The 19234-nt window shown below is 39.1% G+C and overlaps 1 protein-coding gene across 2 annotated transcripts in view; it reads right to left on the bottom strand.

Annotated features, from left to right (window-relative positions):
- The window catches only part of znf609b (zinc finger protein 609b), a 75622-nt gene that overhangs the window by 39601 nt on the left and 16787 nt on the right, over positions 1–19234 (bottom strand). For both annotated transcript variants that reach the window (XM_068312271.1, XM_068312280.1), the window contains exon 2: positions 12526–13412. In XM_068312271.1, the coding sequence (XP_068168372.1) occupies positions 12526–13284 (759 nt within the window). In that variant the 5' untranslated portion in view covers positions 13285–13412. The remainder of the gene's footprint in view (positions 1–12525; positions 13413–19234) is intronic.

Here is a 19234-nt window from a genome sequence, read left to right as displayed (position 1 = left end):
GTATGAGGAAGATTACAAATCCACATCGCTTCAAATTTCTCAAGAAACAATTATGTTTAATTATTTCTTCCAGGAGAAATACAACATTACAGCCTAACAACATCACCCTGCAGTGAATAAATAAGTAAATCAACTGATAAGACTGCTGACCAAACAGAGGTGGGAGATGAAAAACAGCAAATTGGATGAACACCGTTTTGACAATCGACACCAGATAATGAAAGCTTCTGTATTCAAGGACACTGATGCAGCCTCCATTCAGAGTATCAGTATTCATAAGAGGACTGCTGTGGCAGGGGTGACTTTGATGCATGTGTTACTCTTGTTTAAGGGAAAGAAATAGCATGAGAAAATCAAACCCTCATACACCAGAGACCACAGAAGTCTTTGGCAAAGAATCAATTTTTGAGAAGAGGAATTAATAGAGATAACCTACATTTATCACTTACAACATCTGAGGTTTCTTTTCTAGTAAACCATGCAAATACAGATATTCTATGAGACACCAGGATCAAAAGTCTGGTATGAGAGAGTGCAGTATCAAGACAAAAATGACAACAAGAGCGGGTAAAACATGTCAATCCTGACTTCCTTTTAACATTTAGTCTAAAAACAAACTGCCTGACTCTTGTATTGAATTCAATATTTCTCACATTAACACATAGTTTGAGGTTCATGTTTGGTTAACATCATAACTCTATTTTATTTTATTTTTTATGTTGTTACCACCCTTTTGTGGGTCAAGTCCAGCCTTGGTCAAAGAGCCGCTACCAGACACATAAATTTAACGTGTTGTGTAAACAGTGACAGACTCCTTGATGCCAGAGTCAAATAGTTCCATGTCATTGAGTTTAAAAAGGACTTGGCAAAGAAGCAAAGCAAAGCCTCAGTGAAGGCAGCAGAACAGAACCACCCATCGGTGTTTGTATATTTAATGAACGTATAGTTTGTTTATCTATGCAGTACTCTTGAAACACATTAGATCAGGGAAAGGACGTAAACGAACTCGGTGATGATCAAGCATTAAGTTGTTGGACTGAAGCCCAGATCAGTGACAGACATGAGCTCTACCTCATTCTCCAACAGTGTCTCTTTAGCATGTTCAATGCGAAGGTCTTCAGCCTAACGCTCGTGAGAATTATGCTGAAAATGTAAATCTAGAGTCAATAGTCTTGAACAAAAGGGAAAAGTTTCAAATTGAACAATGTGTGATTTTTCCCCCCTCAGAGCCATTAAGTTATCAGTAAAGTCTAGCTGACATCTTAATTTATGGTAACTTAAAATGATTTTAAAATTGAATGGAAAATAATTACTCACCATGATTGTCAACTCTTTATTAAAAACTGCAATTTACATAATTTCAATTAGGGAACATCTACTGGTGGAAAAACAAGTTGTTATAATAAAACACCATTGATTTCTTTACGTAAAAGATCCTTGTAGCCCAGCAGACTAAATGTTAGCATATTTTCTCGTGTCGCTGAATGCATGTCATGGATCAACAGATCTATTGGAACGTTTCCAGTAGTAGATATTTTAACTGTAAAATCTAAAAATATATAACTGATGAGCCATTATATCAACCATTTTTAATTGAAAAGCAGCCCTCTGAATGCAAACTAGTTTCAAATTCAGTCCGATAAAGTGCATGATGCAAGCTTCCATGGACTCATGAATGTTTGACATTGGTCCCAAAGGACGGACGTGTTCTCTCTTTAATTTCTATCAGTGGTATAATCCCCTTTTGAAACTCTTTTTAGGGTGAATTAGAAAGGCTCTGCATTCAAAGAGATGAGTGGAGAGAAGGGGGCGGGAATAATCACAAGGGCCTCGCTGTCTGTGTGGATTAGAATGGCAAAGAAAATCCTTTCATCTCAGATCTGTACTTCCAAGCTTGGAAAGATGCGCTCCCAAGCACAGATGCAACGCACCAACTGCATACTTCTTTAAAAAATGAAGCTAACTTTATTGAATTTATTTAGTTAACAAGGCTCAGGTTGTTTTTTTTTATATTTGAACAGATGACATTCAATTATGCTCTGAGCGGGAATCGGAGTCACTGGATTAGAGGAAAGCTGGTATAAAAGCTCTGCTCTCAAGGCTGACCTCTCAGTTTGGCTTTTAGGCAAGATAGAGCACATGATCTAACTTCTCCAATTTCTCATGCTGAAATGTGGACTGCTGCTTTATTTCTGGCAGACAGCCTTTCAACACGCTGCAAAATGTAACGAGACGGATAAGCCCAGAAAACACCCTCAGCTTGCAAACAAACATCCCCAAACAACACCATCTGATAGATAAGAAAATGGATTAGCCACTATGAGTGCTTGCTCAGTTGTCTACCTCAGTTAGGGTTTAGCAGTGAGTAAAATGACAAGGCGCCTTGCTGCGTGTGACGCTAGTCAGTTCTAGAAATACTAAAACCGTAGTATCAATATTTCATGTGCAAAAACATTCTATTGGTTAAATTTAAAAGTTATCAGAAATGTCTAACTGTTTTAATGATGTTATAATAATAATTTGTTTGTAAAAATTGTTACAACAGATACTGGGAAAACAAGGAAAAAAAGACAGTCACGAATGTTCCTCCAAGCAGAGGATGAGATCAGCTACTATATGACATTCAAGATAAATGACTGTTGTTGCCATGCTTGAATCCGTCTTTACAAGATGCTGCTCAATGCATATGTACCACGCCACACTAGACACCACAGTTATGGTATATGTGTTGACCTTTTTGCTCACTGAATGCTTGCGTGGAACTTAAAATCACCCACTGCAGCAGTGTTACGCTGCTATTGTCTTTGCTCAGGCGAAACAAAGAGATTGTAGTGAGCAGTTCTAGAACAATGTCACCAGAAACTCCTGTCTGGGATCCCAGATGAGAAAAACACATCTCAACACAGAAACCCAACAAGCCCCAGATAATGTTTTGGTTTTTTTGTATTTATAGACAAGGTATAGTTAATCTGAAGTGTGGGATCTGGTGCAGATAAGAATTAATCTGGTTTTTATGCATGCTGGACTGTCTTCTGATGAAAGTGTTTCATAAAAAGGACTGGGAAAATTGCTCAATATCCAAAGCAGTATGCCTCAGAAAGTATGTTTTGTAAGTTTATGTCAGTAAATGATTATACAGCATTCAATCCTGACCTTCGTAGAGGACAAAGGAAGAGGTTTTTGTTTTTCCTATGGATTGCATTTTGGGAGAACAAAATATGTTGAAATAATGCTAAGACACGTCAGTGATTTTTTAAATTTGTTCCATTGAACAAAGTGGCTGTATTACGTATTAGGGGGGAGGGCGAGATACGTAATCCTGTCTCTAATCACTCCTTGCTTTAACACTGCCTTGTTGTTAACGTCGTCTTTGTTTAACCACAAACCTGTCATAAGGAGTTAAGCTCTTGGACTGAACGTTTTCTCATCAGCTGTTTCATGGCCAAAACGGTTTCAATATTGAAAATTATTTTAACGCTCAGTTTAAATGTCCGTAAAAGGATCAAGAGTGTTTGGCCAAAACGGAACAGGCTAATAACAAAAACCTTCAGCTGAGGAATCAAACACAGACTCCGCTCCCTTACAACATAGCTAGTCAGTACAAACTTTGAGCAACCTCTTCCCTCACTGGTAGAAAATTCCAGCTGGGGGGGGGGGTTCCTCCCCACTGTGTGGGTTTTGTTCTGCTAATCAGACCACATGCCTCAAGGATTCAGGAATCCAAGAGCTCTCAACCAGCTCCTCTCATTCCACATACAGCCGCAGCAGCCTGTGACAAACTATTCAGTGTATTGGGGGTTAAAGACTCTATCCATTCATAACACCGTTCAACAGCCCCCTCCTCTCCTAATCTCAGGCAGCTCTTTATCCCACCCCCTTCTCTTGCTCCTCATATGCCCTCTCTCTACCCTCTCACCACAACAGTCTTTTTATCTGTGTGCATACTGCAATCCGGGTCTGAAAGGTCTCATGGTTTATTATAAATCCATAGTCCAACCACAGACCCACCACGGTTTTAAATAGAAGAAACAGAAGTAAGCATACACCGAGTCAAAGCAATGAAAGTCCTGATATTTCATTCCTTTCTTATTTTGGTTTGTTTCTTCTCTCCTCTCCCCTCCCTGAATCTCTTTCTACTCACACATTGAACGACGAAATGAGGCACACTGGAAATTTGCAGGCCGACAATGGAAGACAGCTGCTCTCGCTGCCTAAGTCTTTCATGAGCTGAATTAGTCGTACAACCCCTAGCCCCCCCAACCCCCCCCCCCCACACACACACACACGCGTCTCCTTCACAGCAAGCTGATCCAGACACAGTAACACACCTCATGAAAAGCTAAAATGAGAAAGCTATAGGGAGTGACAGACAAACCATGACAAGGGCTTTGTGTGACAGATCTGTAATTTATTTTGCAAAACTAGCCCAATGTTTTGTGTCCCTGCTTGCAGGAAATCATAACATATTTTAAAACAGACATTAAACACGTTTCTCGATGTATAATGAGGTTAAAATGCTTTCAATGAGTATACAACTTTTCAGACATAGACCCTAAAACTCCTACAACCTTCATTAATTAGAAACGAATGCATTTAACAACAATAATCTGGGTTGTGTGTTAGAGTACATATACATATATATATTTCAAGTCAGGTCTGTGATCCCTGTTGCATTTCACAATGTAAGTTATTATAATGTTGCCACATAAAAACTGAACCGTGAAAAATTGCATTCCAAAAATCAAAGTTTCCTTAACACAAGGCGTATTGTTCTAGTTAACAATCCTTCAAAACATTTCTCATCAAAAAACTATAGACATTGTTTTCAAAGGATCACCATGGACAAATGAACATCAAATGTTTTGTAAAAGGACTTCATATTTTTACTGAATCACCATGCTATTCTATAAAGGAGCCACATTAAGACTGTCACGCAACCAGCGTGGAGTCTAGAGGTTTATATACACCTTGATTAGCTTCAGGAAAATGATCAGGTATGATTCAAAAACACTCTCCTGTTTAAGAATGCTTAAAATTATCACTTTTCAGAGGATCCACGAATCAACCACATGGATATAACCACGGGGAATATAACAATGAAATTTTAAGTGATAACAGCGAACAAGGAAAATGTCAATTTCGAGTAATTCTGGAAGGAACAACATTAAGAGGACAGAAAAAACTGCCACGTTTTATTTAGTGGAAATTCATTCTATCAGTTCAGTTTAAATGACAATGAAAGTTTACATTCTGGAGTCCATTTTCAAAAGGTTGCATGTTCAAAAAGGGTTAGTGTTTTTGATTTTTGGTGAAACAGTTGTCAAGAAGGCAGTCAGAGACTGCAACATCCTGTGAAGGGTAGGTCAGGATTCCCTGAAAGTGGTACCTAACAAGTGCATAGCTTTGACCATAGATCAAAGCTAGTGCATATGTAGATCAAAGCACTAGCTTTTACCTGTGGTCTTACACTGGCCTTCTCCAGTTCCTGAGTGTACAAAGGTTGAAATTTGACCTAGTTGACCAAGTTTTCTTAAGGTGAAGGTCCTCATCTCATTTTCCCCTTTGCCACCCAAGTAATCTTCTTTTTGTTTCATTTTTCTTTCTGCAACATTTGCAAAGCCATTTGGTGGACATTTGGACGAACGGACGAACACACGAACACAGACAATTACAATACATCACCGCTTTGAAGCGGGATGTAATAAATCAATGAGTACATAACATACTCAATGTTCCTCACGGTGCTGGTTATAAATAAAGGTCTGCAGCATACCTGAGGAACAAAACTACAATCTTTTGGTTATTCTTTTTTGTTGTTGGGTTAGCTGACCATTCTGATATCATGATTTATGTGCCAATACAGAAATGATGACTACAGTGGTATGAAGTAGGATCTGATCCTGATTTTTTATTTTTGTGCAGATCTCATACAACACCACATTTAGCAAAGATGACCTGAGTAAACATAAACTGTTTAGTTTTAATAAGGCAAAATGATTATCTGCAACTGTGAAAAGTCTTTGCTCTGCCTTGAACTTAATAACTAGCTGTGCCCCCTTTAGCATCAACAGCTGCAAGCAAGCAATTTCAATAACTGAAGATCAGTCTCTGACTTGGATGAGGTGGAATTTTGTCCCACTATTCTCTGAAGAACTGCTTTTGTGAAGCCACACCAGAGGCTTTGTGAGCCTGAATTTCTCTTTTCAGGTCTTGCCACAGCCTCCTAATGTGATTCAGGTTTAGACTTTTATCAGGCTACTCCCAAGACTGTAATTTCATTCCTTTTAAACCACTGACACTTATGGTCATGCTTGCATTTATTAACTTGCTACGTGACCAAGCAACTGCCAGAGAACAACATTCAAGTTTCCTTAAATTATGGCAGATCATTCCAGTCATGAATCTATAAAGCATCACCACAATACTACACTACCGCCTCCATGTTTGACACAAGATATAACTACGTATCTTTTAATGGGGTGGCAGTGGCTCAGCGGTAGAGCAATCGTCTTGAAGACAGGATCGCCCAGCCATAGGGGGTTCGAATCCCGCTCCCGCCAGAACATCCTTCGGAGTGACACCTGACGGTGGGAGGCATCGGCTCACCTCCCAGCCACTGCCGAGGCGCCCTTGAGCAAGGCGCCGTCCCCCTACAAGATGCTCATTGGGGCGTGACCCTTGTGCGCGAACTGTCACTCTGCCTCCATTGAACCTCTGTATGTCCTCTCTATACTAATTGCATGCCTACAGGCCCCTAGTGTATGCTGTGTTCAGGGGCCTGTAACCTGTAACCCCTGTGTGTGTAATTAACATATATATGTACATGTGAAGTGTAAAAAGAATTTCCCCAAGAGGGACAATTAAAGTACTGGTTATTATTATTATTATTATTATTATTAATGGAATGCTGTGTTGCGTTTACACCTGATGTAATGAAGTCCTTCCTTTGGATGTTTAATTTTTCCCCTTTCAGTCCATAGAATATTTTTCTACAGTCTGATGGTTCATCAAAGTGTGTTGTGACAAAACTCAGATGTGCCTTATGATTTTTTGGGTTACCAGTGGCTCTCTTTGGGTAATTCATTCTTTTGAATAGTAGGACCAGAAGTAAGGAATGCAAGGAAGGAATTTTGTAAAGTTGGCCACTTCTTGGTCAGTTCATTACTACTGTTCACATCCAACCCATGAGAGGATGATGTGTTTCACTGTGGAGTCTCACAGCCTAGATTAGCTTCCTGACACTTCCTAGACTGATGCATTTCACATTCTTCCTCATCTGTTCTGACAGTACTAACTCTTTTCATGATTCCTACAATGACCCATTTTATTTCATCGCACAGGGATGGGCGTAATTAGGCTAGAGAGTTTCTAGTCCATCTGCAACCACTCATTAATCCAGGTTTCTCAGATTTCTTTCACACTGGTGATTTAAGAACTGTATACATGTTTCGCTTATTTAATAACAGCATTAGACTGACTTTACTCAAGCTGCCTTTGTTTCATGAACTCCGTCTGAAAGTCTTGTATGAATTGAATGAGATACACACTGAAGAACACACAATTCTTTTTCACACTATGGTACTGATATCAAGTTGAGTGTTTCTGAAAATATGGTGCATAAAAATACAATTTTGAGACTGAAATATGCACCGTATTTGTTGAAGTAAACTGAGTGTGTTTACACACTGCAGGAGGCATTGGAGGCAAATGCTTTAATGGTGACATTTGCAAATATCAGTATTTTGCAGCAATTTTTCTCCCCATATTGTGATTACACATGCCATTTTGATATCCTCTGATTGTTCAAGCTGTTTTGATTTTCTATGGTATGTCAGTGAGGGATAAGAAAGTAAACCTTGAAAATGTGTGGCATGCATGATATGCCTCTTTTTCTGTTGAGAAAAAGATGAACCCTGAGACACAGAAGTTCACATGAAAATAAATTATAAAAAGCACAACCAATTTCAATATCACTGCAATGACATTTTTATATCCATCCTAACAGCTGCTCAATTACTTAAAAGAATTACATCATTTCTATACTTCTTGAAGTGTTTTGTTTTGCCTACAAGCTCAAACCGGTTCATGTTATAATGAAGTAGCAGCTAATGGCAGCTGTGGAAAACAATTAGTGTCAAATGTTTTCTTCCTGTAGCAGAGAGGGTCTCCCTGAGGGTGTGGGGGCTTCACTCAGCAGAGGCAACAATGTTGAAATCACAGCAGCACGGAACTGAGGCTAAAAACAGTATTATAAATCATTTATGAACATTTAATCATCAGCATACTTTCCATATGTGGATTGATAAAGGTTACCACCAAATATTAAGTTCTTCTGTGATTAAATTTAACATTAATTTGCCTTTTTTTAAAATATAAAACAATATTGATTCCTTCATACATTTTCTTGAGTTTTGATTTTCTTTTCTTTATCTTGCAAAACACAATAAAAATCCAACAAAATACTACGATCAAACTACTGCAAATTGTGTCACAACATACACCAGGCAATACTAACACTAGTAAATTTGATAATAGGAAATTGGATGTTTGACTGTTACTTGGCCCCGATCAGACTACAGGCATATCAGATTTCCTTCCATATCTGATTTTTAGGGATAACTATTCACACTGTTTTTAGCAAGTGCCCAAATGCGATGTGGCTCTGTTCAGACTGGGCAACGTTATCGGCAGATCTGACAGGTTGCCGTACAACGACGTCGGGGCAGAGTCGTCGTTCAGTGTGCGTAATGTGTGAGGTCATATAATTCCGATGAAGTTTGAACATGAAGTTTTGTTACCTTAGTGTATTGGCGTTATCACTGTCTGGTAGAGGTACAGAAAATCTCACACACATCTTCTCTTTTTTACCGCTCCGTAATGCATGATGCTCTTCCTTCTGAAACCTTCCTCTTGCGTCGCAAATATGACATTGCGGTCTGCCATATCCCATTGATGTGTTAAGAGCTGTTCAGACTACTACCCGATTGGGACTGGATGGGCTAAAAATCGGATATAGGCGTCTATTCTGAACAAGGTCTTCCAAATCCTGTAAGGAGGGGAGGGTCTTAAGGTTTTCAACGAGTTGAGTCGTTCCGATAGAGAAGTCAGACATAACGCATAATCAAATATATAATAGTATCAATATATAAATACCTAACATATCTAAAGAGTATATGTACAAGACATATGATGCTGTCTAACTACAACCGGATGAATATTTTTACTATTAACCTACCTAGGTGATATTAACTTCAGCAGAATGTGAACAGTAAACTATGAGACTCACTTCACATTGAGCTTCTACGTGTAATTTACTCACTTTGCAAAAAAAAAAAAAAGTCACCATCTCTTTTTTATTCCAGTGCCTTTAAAATGGTACTAAAAAGGAATGTGCTTTCATGCAAAAGCAACAGTCAGTCAGGCATACGCAAAGAGAAAATAAGCGAGCTAACACTAATGAAATCCTCCACTCTCCCAGTTGAACATCAGCAGCTACCCAAAGCAGCCGCTCAGCCCATTCATTCAAGTGTAGCCTTTCCTCTCTCCTTCCTCTTTTCAAAGTAACACTGCCAATGTAATTTTCCATGAGAGCTACTTCATTTATCAAGGCCAGTGGCACACCGAGGCAGCTGACGAATGCCTTACTCCTCTAGATTTGTATAATGAAAGGTGGGAGATTGAGACACACTCAGAGGTTGTTAGCACTTGTACGAAGGAAGTAGAGATGATTTATTCAGGATTCGAGAACCAATGCTTTGGGGAACTTCAACTTAAGACGCAGACAATGTAGCCACACTATTACACTTCCACCACAGAGAACAGGGGAGCTGGTGAGATGCATACTGATTACCCTTGAAATACACTGATCATGTGACAGCTAGTTATTTCAAATCAATGGTCACATCATAATAATGGAAGTAAAGGGAAAGATAGGAAATAATAAAGGGAAAGATGGGAAAGCAATTTTTTAACCTTAACACGAAAACCTGCTACATTAAATGACCAATTGCGATGTGGATCTGATCTATGTCATCCTTATCAGAATTCGAGCCAATATTTAACAGTCACAATGAGTCACAGCAATAGATTTACCTTGACAGTGTTCAGTTCTCTGTTCTCTGTTCAGCGAGCAATTTTCAATCAAACTATGCTATCTAGCTCTTGTCTATTACAGAAACTCTTCTCAAATCATCTAATCTCTCCTTAACCCTACCTTTTCACGGCTCCTTGCCTGACTCACAAGAGGTAGTTGCTGGTATGAGCCTGTCATCTGCCAACTATTTCAGTCGGCATTCTCCTCCCCTTCCACTATCTGTGTGTTACTGTTCAAAATCCCCAGCGGCATGTGAAAACAGCCACCTCTAAGCCTGTAACCTTTGATGAAAATGGTTGAGGACGTCTGAAAAAGCTTCAGATGCTTAAATACAACAGGCCTACTGGATTCTTTTGCAGGGATTTAGTCATTTTAGTACATCTTTCCATCACACACAAACACTCCCAATGTTATTTAGCAGAAGCTTCATCAATGCATCCTGGTCTTCACACCACCCAATACGCTTGATTGATTTGAAGCAGTATAAACAGGGCAGAGGGTTATATTCTTCCGTCCTAGAATGATAATGGGTATGGCCTTTCCTTCTTTCTTTCACAGACTAGAACAAAGTGTGGAGTTGTGGCCATGCAAGACTAACCAGTTGGAAAAAATTATTATTCTATGCCCATTCAAATGCTTACGAGCAGTAATTATCAAGCCCATTAATGTCACCATTAGGTGTGGACTCATCTTTGCTCTATAGTGCTTGGCCTTTCTCTGCAGCTGTGTTGTAACAGCCTGGTTCTCCATGTTGAGGTTTAAATCATAAACGGATTCACAATGTTCAGATGACACAGACGGTTTGTATGGGTTTTTGTTTGGATAGGTAGGAGGGAAATCAGAGTTAAATGGACTTTCACCAAATCCATTAATGGGGGTTGCCAGCCTCAAAGCAGCTCTTCAAAGCACAGCCCATGCTGCATCACTATCACATTTTTTAAACATGTTTTCAAGGACTTATTTCACCATCCGGCTAAACAGAGACAGTTATGACCCTCTTCTTTATTCAGTACTGTCCACCGATTCACGTGGGTCTCACTCAAAAGACTTTTCATTCTAAACACATAATGATTGCAAAGAGTTTACAGTAATTTCCTTTTAGATCAGTCAGTCTGGGAGACTCCCCAGCTTGTGTTCCTGGCCGGTTGTCCTGGATTTAAAGAATCAAACAGGCTTCCTCACAGCCCATCCCCCACGCCACTTTCAGAGCAGCAGGAAGAACGACCAAGGCGTGCTTTGCACCAGCTCCCTCCCCCACACACTGTTCCACTAGGCATTGCTGGGGCTTGTGGGATTAAGAATGGAACACGATGACAGACAAAAACAGTCCTCAGCACCTCCCTGCTCTGCTGTCTTTTATACTGGCAGAGCATGAAAAGGCTGCTATGAGGCATACAATAGACACACTGATAGATCAACTCTATGAGTGAACAAGATAACTGTGGGGAATAAAAACACAAATCTTTATATTGTTCTTGTACAATAATGTCAGCGCTGATATCATGTAAAGAAAAATTGTGAGAGAAAGTGACATTGACTTAACCACAGTCGTGATGTGTGTATAGATACTAATGCTACTTCAGAATTAACACAATGTTTCAAGGAATTTCAAAACTCAATTTGGCTACATTTATTTTACAAGCTGAATGTGAGTATTTTATAACAAGGATGCATAGTTTTAAAATGAGTCAAATCTTGACTGTCATGAAGGGTAGAGAAAGCACAATGCCTCATGCAGCTGGTCCCCGCATCATTTTGTCAAGGGTGCCCTTATTCACCATGTGCTAATAAAAGACAAAAACAGCAGTAGGTCTTTTTATGCATCACTTGTGAGGCAGCTTTAGGGAGTACAGTATCTCCTAGCCTGCTGCAAGCGACAGGCAATCACAGAGCACAACTGCAAGCACCATAAAGGGTTTGTGTCAATTGTGTCTCTTTCATTTATGAATTTCTAACATGATAATTAATCTGATGAAAGCATTCATTGTTTCAAAGATGCTTTTCACTGACAACTCCACAATTGCCTGTTGTTGTTGGCTTTTGGATAAAGTAAAAAATGGGTGGTTGCCAGCACATGTCAACAACTGTGAGCTCTGAGCACAAGTTTAACAGCACCCACTGAAGGCCCTCCAAAACAAATACCAGTTAGCACGGGCTCATTCAGTAGATCTTGTGTGAAACAGATCGATGTAGTGCATATCTGTTAGAAGAAAGTAATTAGCAGAATACTTTTTGATACAAATGCATTGAACGCTGCATATTGTGTGTACAGCAAACACAATTACATTAGGATCAGCCTGCAAAATGTCTGTAGTTAGTACCTAACAAAACACATGGTGAAATCCTTTCCTTTGACACACACATGATTAATCAGCGACAATATGTAACACAACATCAAGATAAAAGCAAGCTGAATAAAATGTAAAACGTACCTTTTCATTTTTCACCTTCTTCAATGCCTTGCATTCACTATTTCCATTTTCCACCTCCTCTGGTTCAGTTTTTGTGGTCAACGCTGGTACTATCCCAACAGGTTCAAGTGCAATATTCCCCATTTGATTGGCTTCTGCCAAGTCTGTTGATTGTGTGTTCTCAAAGGACGCATTACGACTATTCCCCAGGGCAATTTGGGCTTGAGACACAACATCCTTCTCTGTGGCAGCTATCGCCACGACTGGGGCTCCATCTGTTTTGTCTTTCTTGCTTTTCCCACTAGCCCCTTCTTTCTCTTTTTTACCACTCAGAACACCTCTTGAGGCTTTGCCCCCTTTTTCCATGTTTTTTCCAGAGGTGGAATTATTGCCAGCAGCTCCTGCACTTGCTGCTGTGCCTGTTGGCTCCCCTTGAGTCCGTCCTGTAGTTTCTTTTTTGCCCCCCTCTCCAGATGAAGGTTTACTACTATTGTCTTTAGAGTTCTTACTGCGCTTGTATTTGGATTTGCTTTCTTTGCCTTGAGAGCCAGACACTGGACTAACAAACCTGATGTTGTCAGGCAATGCTGCCACTGCACTGGGTGGTGCCGCCATGCCGTCCTTGGTGCCAGACATCTCAAGTTTGTCTTTCTCTAAATCAGCGTCAAGGTCAATTATCAGATTTCCAACACCGATATCCCACTCATCCCCGCTGTCGTAAGTGTCCACCGCATTAGAGTCCACACCTTTCCCGCCTGCAGTGCCACCACTTAGGGACATCTTAGTGCCAACGGCCCAGGTTTGCCTCAGTGACGTCCGACACCCTCTCAGACGGTTGGGACTCGGGGGCAAGGGTTAGAGAATCCTCACAGTCTACTTGATCTTGTCCCATCTATCCATTTTTTGCCCTGGAAAGACACAAATACATTAGCCTGTTATTTTTGACACAAATAATTCTAGGGCACTGCCATCACACAACAGAACACTTCACCTGGCACAAAAAAAAAGTAATTTTCTGTGCAAACCACTATGGTAATACCCACTGGTGTGACAGCACTGCTCCAAAAACTCTCCTCATAATCACTTCCCACAGTCGTCATGGCAACCATGGGAAATGTAGCTTAAATCCTGCTTTGACAGCCAAGGTGGCCCCACTGTTCTGAATGACTGGCTCTCTTTTCACAAGGCACTGTGCTGATAGTGTCACTGCTGATAAATAAGGAGTAGATGGCCCCACACTCCCCTGCATGGGTTATGGAGCTGTGTCTTTTCAATTTGAGAACACATTGGTAATCTTGCATTAACAGAGGAGCTTAAAACATGAATGAACCAGTGTGTGCCTTGGGCGAACATTGTTTGCTGTATTTGCTTACACCATATAACCCAAAGGTCACTGTGCTTTATATCTTTCAGCGTATTAATTCAAGGACAGATCCCTGGTGTGGGTTTAGAAGGCTTGAAGTTCATCATGAATATAAAAGAGTAAGTAGTGTCTTCAAAGTGGGACAAATTAACACTGGTTTCTTAAAGACTGATGGGCAGCTTTTCATCCACCATCTGCAAAGGTCTTTAGAAATCATAGAAATCATGTTAGATTGACAACAGAGCAATAGGAAAAACCTGAGCACTCGCTGGCTAGTTTGTGTTTTTTACTGATAACTGGCTTTGGAAAAGTGTTTTTAGCAAATGTATAGAATAGCATATGTAAGTCAAATGAAATCAGGCTAAAGAGCTTTAAATGTAAATGTAACTGTATACCACTTCTATTATTATGATTAATAGTAATTTAAACCCATTTATATTTATGAAATAATATTATGTTGAATATGTCTAGCATGAGACTATTTGATATAGTAAATTATACTAATGCTATTTCTGGGTGACCATTGCTTCATTTCACACAGCCTTAATAATAAAGTTTTATTTTTCCAATCTCACATTATATCCCTGCAGTGACATTTTAACAAAGCTCCAAGTTAACATTGCCAAGAAACTGTTTAGTTTGATTAAACGTTGTTATTTATTAGTTCCATTAGTGTACCTAGAATTCTGCAGATCTGAAACATAAATAAAAGGTTTTCTGAATCCATGTAAGTCTTGGAACATGTGTCATGCATGTTTCCGTGTGAGAGCAAACGAACGCACTCCTCCCACATTCTTTGCACAAACATGAGACATGGTGAACCACATCACAACCTTATATCCTATTTCTCCCCTCCATTTTGAATTGGTAATTGACCATGTGAAGTAAAGACAAATACTCTATCATCTATTGATCCATTGCCTACCTGTGTCCATTCGTCTTTCCATCCACTCATCTTTTTCTCATGATAAATAAAGTGATTGATGAGGAAGCAAAGCTCAAATAATTCTGTAGTAGTGCTATTAGGGCTGATAATATCTCTGTAGCCTGAAAAAGGAATGAAGTCTGATGATTTTATTTGTTCAGCACAGATCTTACTTAGAGAGCACAGCTCCCAGTACACAGGGAAAAATTAGAAAAACATAAAATTCAGTACAATGAATCTCATTTCTGATGAATGGCCATTGTGTGTGGTTTTGCAGCTTGCACAGTAACCCTGATAACTGACATCTCTTCTCAAGAGACCTCTAAACCACAGCTGATAAAAGCACCAGTATTCAGGCAGGCCAAGGTATATTGTGGCCTTAACAAGTAATAAAGTACATTGCCTTAAACAGCCCACATTCTAAAGACACCCGTGTTCAGACACAAAAACTGAACTGCTGAGACTTGCGCCTAATCTTCACAAAAATGGTGATAAAGCAAAAATACTTCGAAACATTTTCATGATAATTAAGTGAACCCCAAGAACACCATGTAGTATGCTATATAGTTTGACAGTATAATATCAAGATATTTTGATAAAAAAGGATCACAAACTATTCACTTATCATATTTAACAATCGGAAATTGATGAATAAATGAATGAATTAATGTATATGTCTGATCCTGAGGAGATTGTCAACTAAAATCTGGAATACTCTAGTAGTTATGACAGTATAAATTTACATAAACTGGGCTTGCGCTAGCCATTCGCCATGTCGCCATAGGCGAAGTAAATTCCATATGGCCCCAAAATTTTCAGCTTGTGTAGCCACAGAGGCGTTCTTATTTTTAGGAAAAAAAGGGTAAAACGTACAACTTTTTTGGACTCGCAAAAATCCCCGAGCGATAACAAACTTTTTCTCTCGCTAGTGCACCATTTCCGTCGGCGCATTTCCGTCGCAGAAATTTCGGGTCACTTCGGCTATTTCAGTCGGCTATTTCCGCATGTCGACGGAAATAGCCGAGGTGACCCGAACTCTCACGATCATTAAATATGCACTCGAGTCATGACCTCCTTTCGTCCAATGAAAAACAAAATGATTTTATATTTTATAAGCTAAAAATAACTGGTGTACGACAAGGCGAGGACGATCGATCGAAAGAAATTAAGAATCCAGTGTTATATAGTACAGTTTGTGTTAAAATCCTAATTGAACAAATGGTGAATGCTGAGAGGGGGTAGGAGTGGTGACAGACCGATCAGAAGGTAAATGAAAGATATTATCAATATTTTTTTGTGGTCTTAGAGTTTTAATCCATATGACTGGCAGGAATAACCAGCGATGCATGTAAATGTGTATTCGTTTGCTATTTTTCATGCCTTTTTAAATTGAAATGAAAAATCATATTATCGAATTAAAAATAAAAAACTAAACTAAACTATGGCATACCAATGGTTTTGGTGGTGATCAAAGTTGAAATGTCTTCTAGTCCAAGTAAAACTTACAAGTAAACATTGAGTAATATTTTGTGTGACTGTATCTTCAAATAGTGAATGCAAGTTTTCAAGTGTTGAATATCACATTCACACCTACATAAAGTAGGATAGAAATAAAGATAGTTTAGCTTGAACTGTTAACTTCAGTGTATTTTTGTAGGTAAACTGAACAGAAGATTTTGCCCTCAGAATGCAGGAAAACAACCCCATTTTCTAAAAAATTTCCCGGGGGAGGCCCCCCGTACCCGCCCACACACACATATATTTTTTATTTTATTTTTTTGCTGTTTGTATTAGAACACTATATTGCTGATTGCAGTATTTACAGAAACATTGCTAATGTCTTTGTTACATGATGACACTGTTGTTTTAAAGCCCAGTGATAACTTCCTTTCTTGAGTATCAGCACCATATTTCACTCTACTCTTAAAAGCTGGGTGGGTCCCTCTGGCTGACAGAACAGCAGTCATCTTGCACTATTACTCATCACTCAATAGTGCAGTGTGAAGGCCTTTCATTCCACCCCCTGCAGTCACAGAGGTAAAACTGTTGAAGCATCTCTAGATCACTGTGCCTGCTTATTGCTCACAGATGGCCCCTAAAGGAACAACAGTCCCTGGCAGGTTTTTGTGGGTGGAGTGACACAGCAGACTTCTGGTCGATGGGACACAGCTAAATCTGCTGGTGTAAGATAGCTTTCAGTACAGGTCTACCCAAACAAGCTCCTCTACAGGAAAATATACCAACAAAGAACAACACTGGACATAACTATCCATTTTATGTACTGACAAGCAAAACTGTTTGACCCTAACAACGTCCAAAGGAAAGGTGAAAAACAACAACAGATGATACTTCTACATCAATAAATACTAAAACATCACTTATCCCTAGTTTACAACACAAATACAGGCAATAATCGATAACTTATGGCATTAACTCAATAAGCATTGATGTTTCACAGCAAAAACAATCACAGGTATCTAAGGGGCCATTTTGTTGCGTTGTCACCACTTCACATGAAAACACAATGCTTGAGCAAAATGTTAGCTGGCACAAATGGGCTCCAGAGTACAATCTTCTGAAAACTCCACTTGCTTGTTACAGTTGGAATGTATAAGCAGTCAGAATATGACGGACAGAGCAACATCAACAACAACCAAAAAAGCAGTGCAAACGCTGTCAAGTTTACACTCGTCCGATGTTTCCTGAGATCTTATTCAATGGTTTCACGACCAGCTAATGCCTGGTCAAACATACTATAATGATCTTAATTGCTTTTGCACAACTACATGAACATGAATTATTTTAAAAATGATGTGTGAACGCAGAACCTTTCTAAAAATACAAAGGAAAAAATGTGTATACAGGGCCCAAAGTCCCCAATACTTGCCCTGTGCACACACATATCAGTGCTGCTACTACTACTACTACTCTCAATAAGCAAAGGAAAACATCTATATGTAATTCTTATGACTCAACTGGTCCTAATCAGTTAGCTTATGAAACCAAAATGCACATCAGTACATGGACTGAGCATACCCTACATGAAACACATGTAAAGTCTGTCTGATATTCCTTTAGTATACAACTTGTTAGCAGATTTAAACTTAGGCAGCACTATGTACGAAAAAAAAAAAAGAATTAAACACTCAGGGTCTGGACATTTCTCTGCAGGTCATGTAAAAGGCAAGTCCCATGCAGGGAGCCTCACAGTAACCTCCTGATAATTGGATTTTGTGCTCGACCTGATTACAAAAATAGAAATGTGACCGGCCAATCCAGGTGATGACAATCTATAAAACCTGTAGGTCAGCCAGTATTTTACCAGCAAATAGGTCAAAGACCCCTGGTTAGATGCAAACTCACCCCACATTGGTAAACAGTCCTAAAAACAAACAAATTTAATATAGAATATTCCTCATATTGCGGAGTGTTTTTTTCTCTCTACTTTTCAGACTGGCAAGGTTTTTTGTTGTTGTTTGTTTTTCCTAAATCAACAATGGCCAAAGAAGTGTGAAATACAGAAATTGCTCTAAGGCTGATTGTCAATGTTCAGACCACTGTGATGTAGGAGAAACACAAGCTCTTGCTCTGTAAGCTTCATTTCTGCAGGGGATTTCCAGCATTGGGTAGAAAAAAGAAAATGAAATCTTACTCTGTTTTGATAAAAGGCTACTAATCACCAGCAATAATCAGTATCTTATATATCTTCTTCACTCCTGTATTGAGATTCCATTCACAATGCATAAATCACAATGCATAAATAAACTGAATTTATATTTTATAACAACCTCTGTCTCTGCTAGTGTTCATAAAAGCTGACTATTTGAGGTGTTCACAGCCAGTCTCATGACCATTTTATAATATTATACCCTAACAAAAATATCTTGTAGTAGTATGGATTTTTTTTTTTTTGTGCAGTAAGAAAGCAATTTACAACTGTACGATGCTTTTTAACTGCAACATGACAACAGTAGCAGTTACCCTTGAGATAGGAGACGTAATGTAATACCTCAGACATAACATCAGGTGAGAAGATGGTTAAATACACACTGCAGGGGTAAGTCGACTTGTGAATCTACTCAGAGAGTGCATGTCGTGCTGCATGCAAGATGAGAGTATAATTGGAAAAATGTGCCTAAACATATAGTTCAGAAAGTAACATGGATGCCATGATAATTGTCCATAACAACAGTCCATCATGTTCCTATCAATCAAGCTGGATCAGACTAGTGGTATAATGGAAATGAAATACATTATTAAAGCTGTCTTAAAATTAGTCATCCAACCTTGAGTCAAGTACAGATGACACCAATAAAATACCTGAAAGCATCAATTACTAAATTACAGTATTTTGAAGACCTGACCTCCTATGAAAACCAACCCAAAGTCAGACTGTTTCAAGAGCTAAAAAAATAATCTTCTAAATACATGCATTTAATGTA

Source organism: Antennarius striatus, chromosome 1 (assembly GCF_040054535.1).
Source record: "Antennarius striatus isolate MH-2024 chromosome 1, ASM4005453v1, whole genome shotgun sequence".
Classification (NCBI taxonomy): domain Eukaryota; kingdom Metazoa; phylum Chordata; class Actinopteri; order Lophiiformes; family Antennariidae; genus Antennarius; species Antennarius striatus.
The sequence above is the reverse complement of the archived record's forward strand: the minus strand, read 5'-3'. Positions and strand labels throughout refer to the sequence as shown.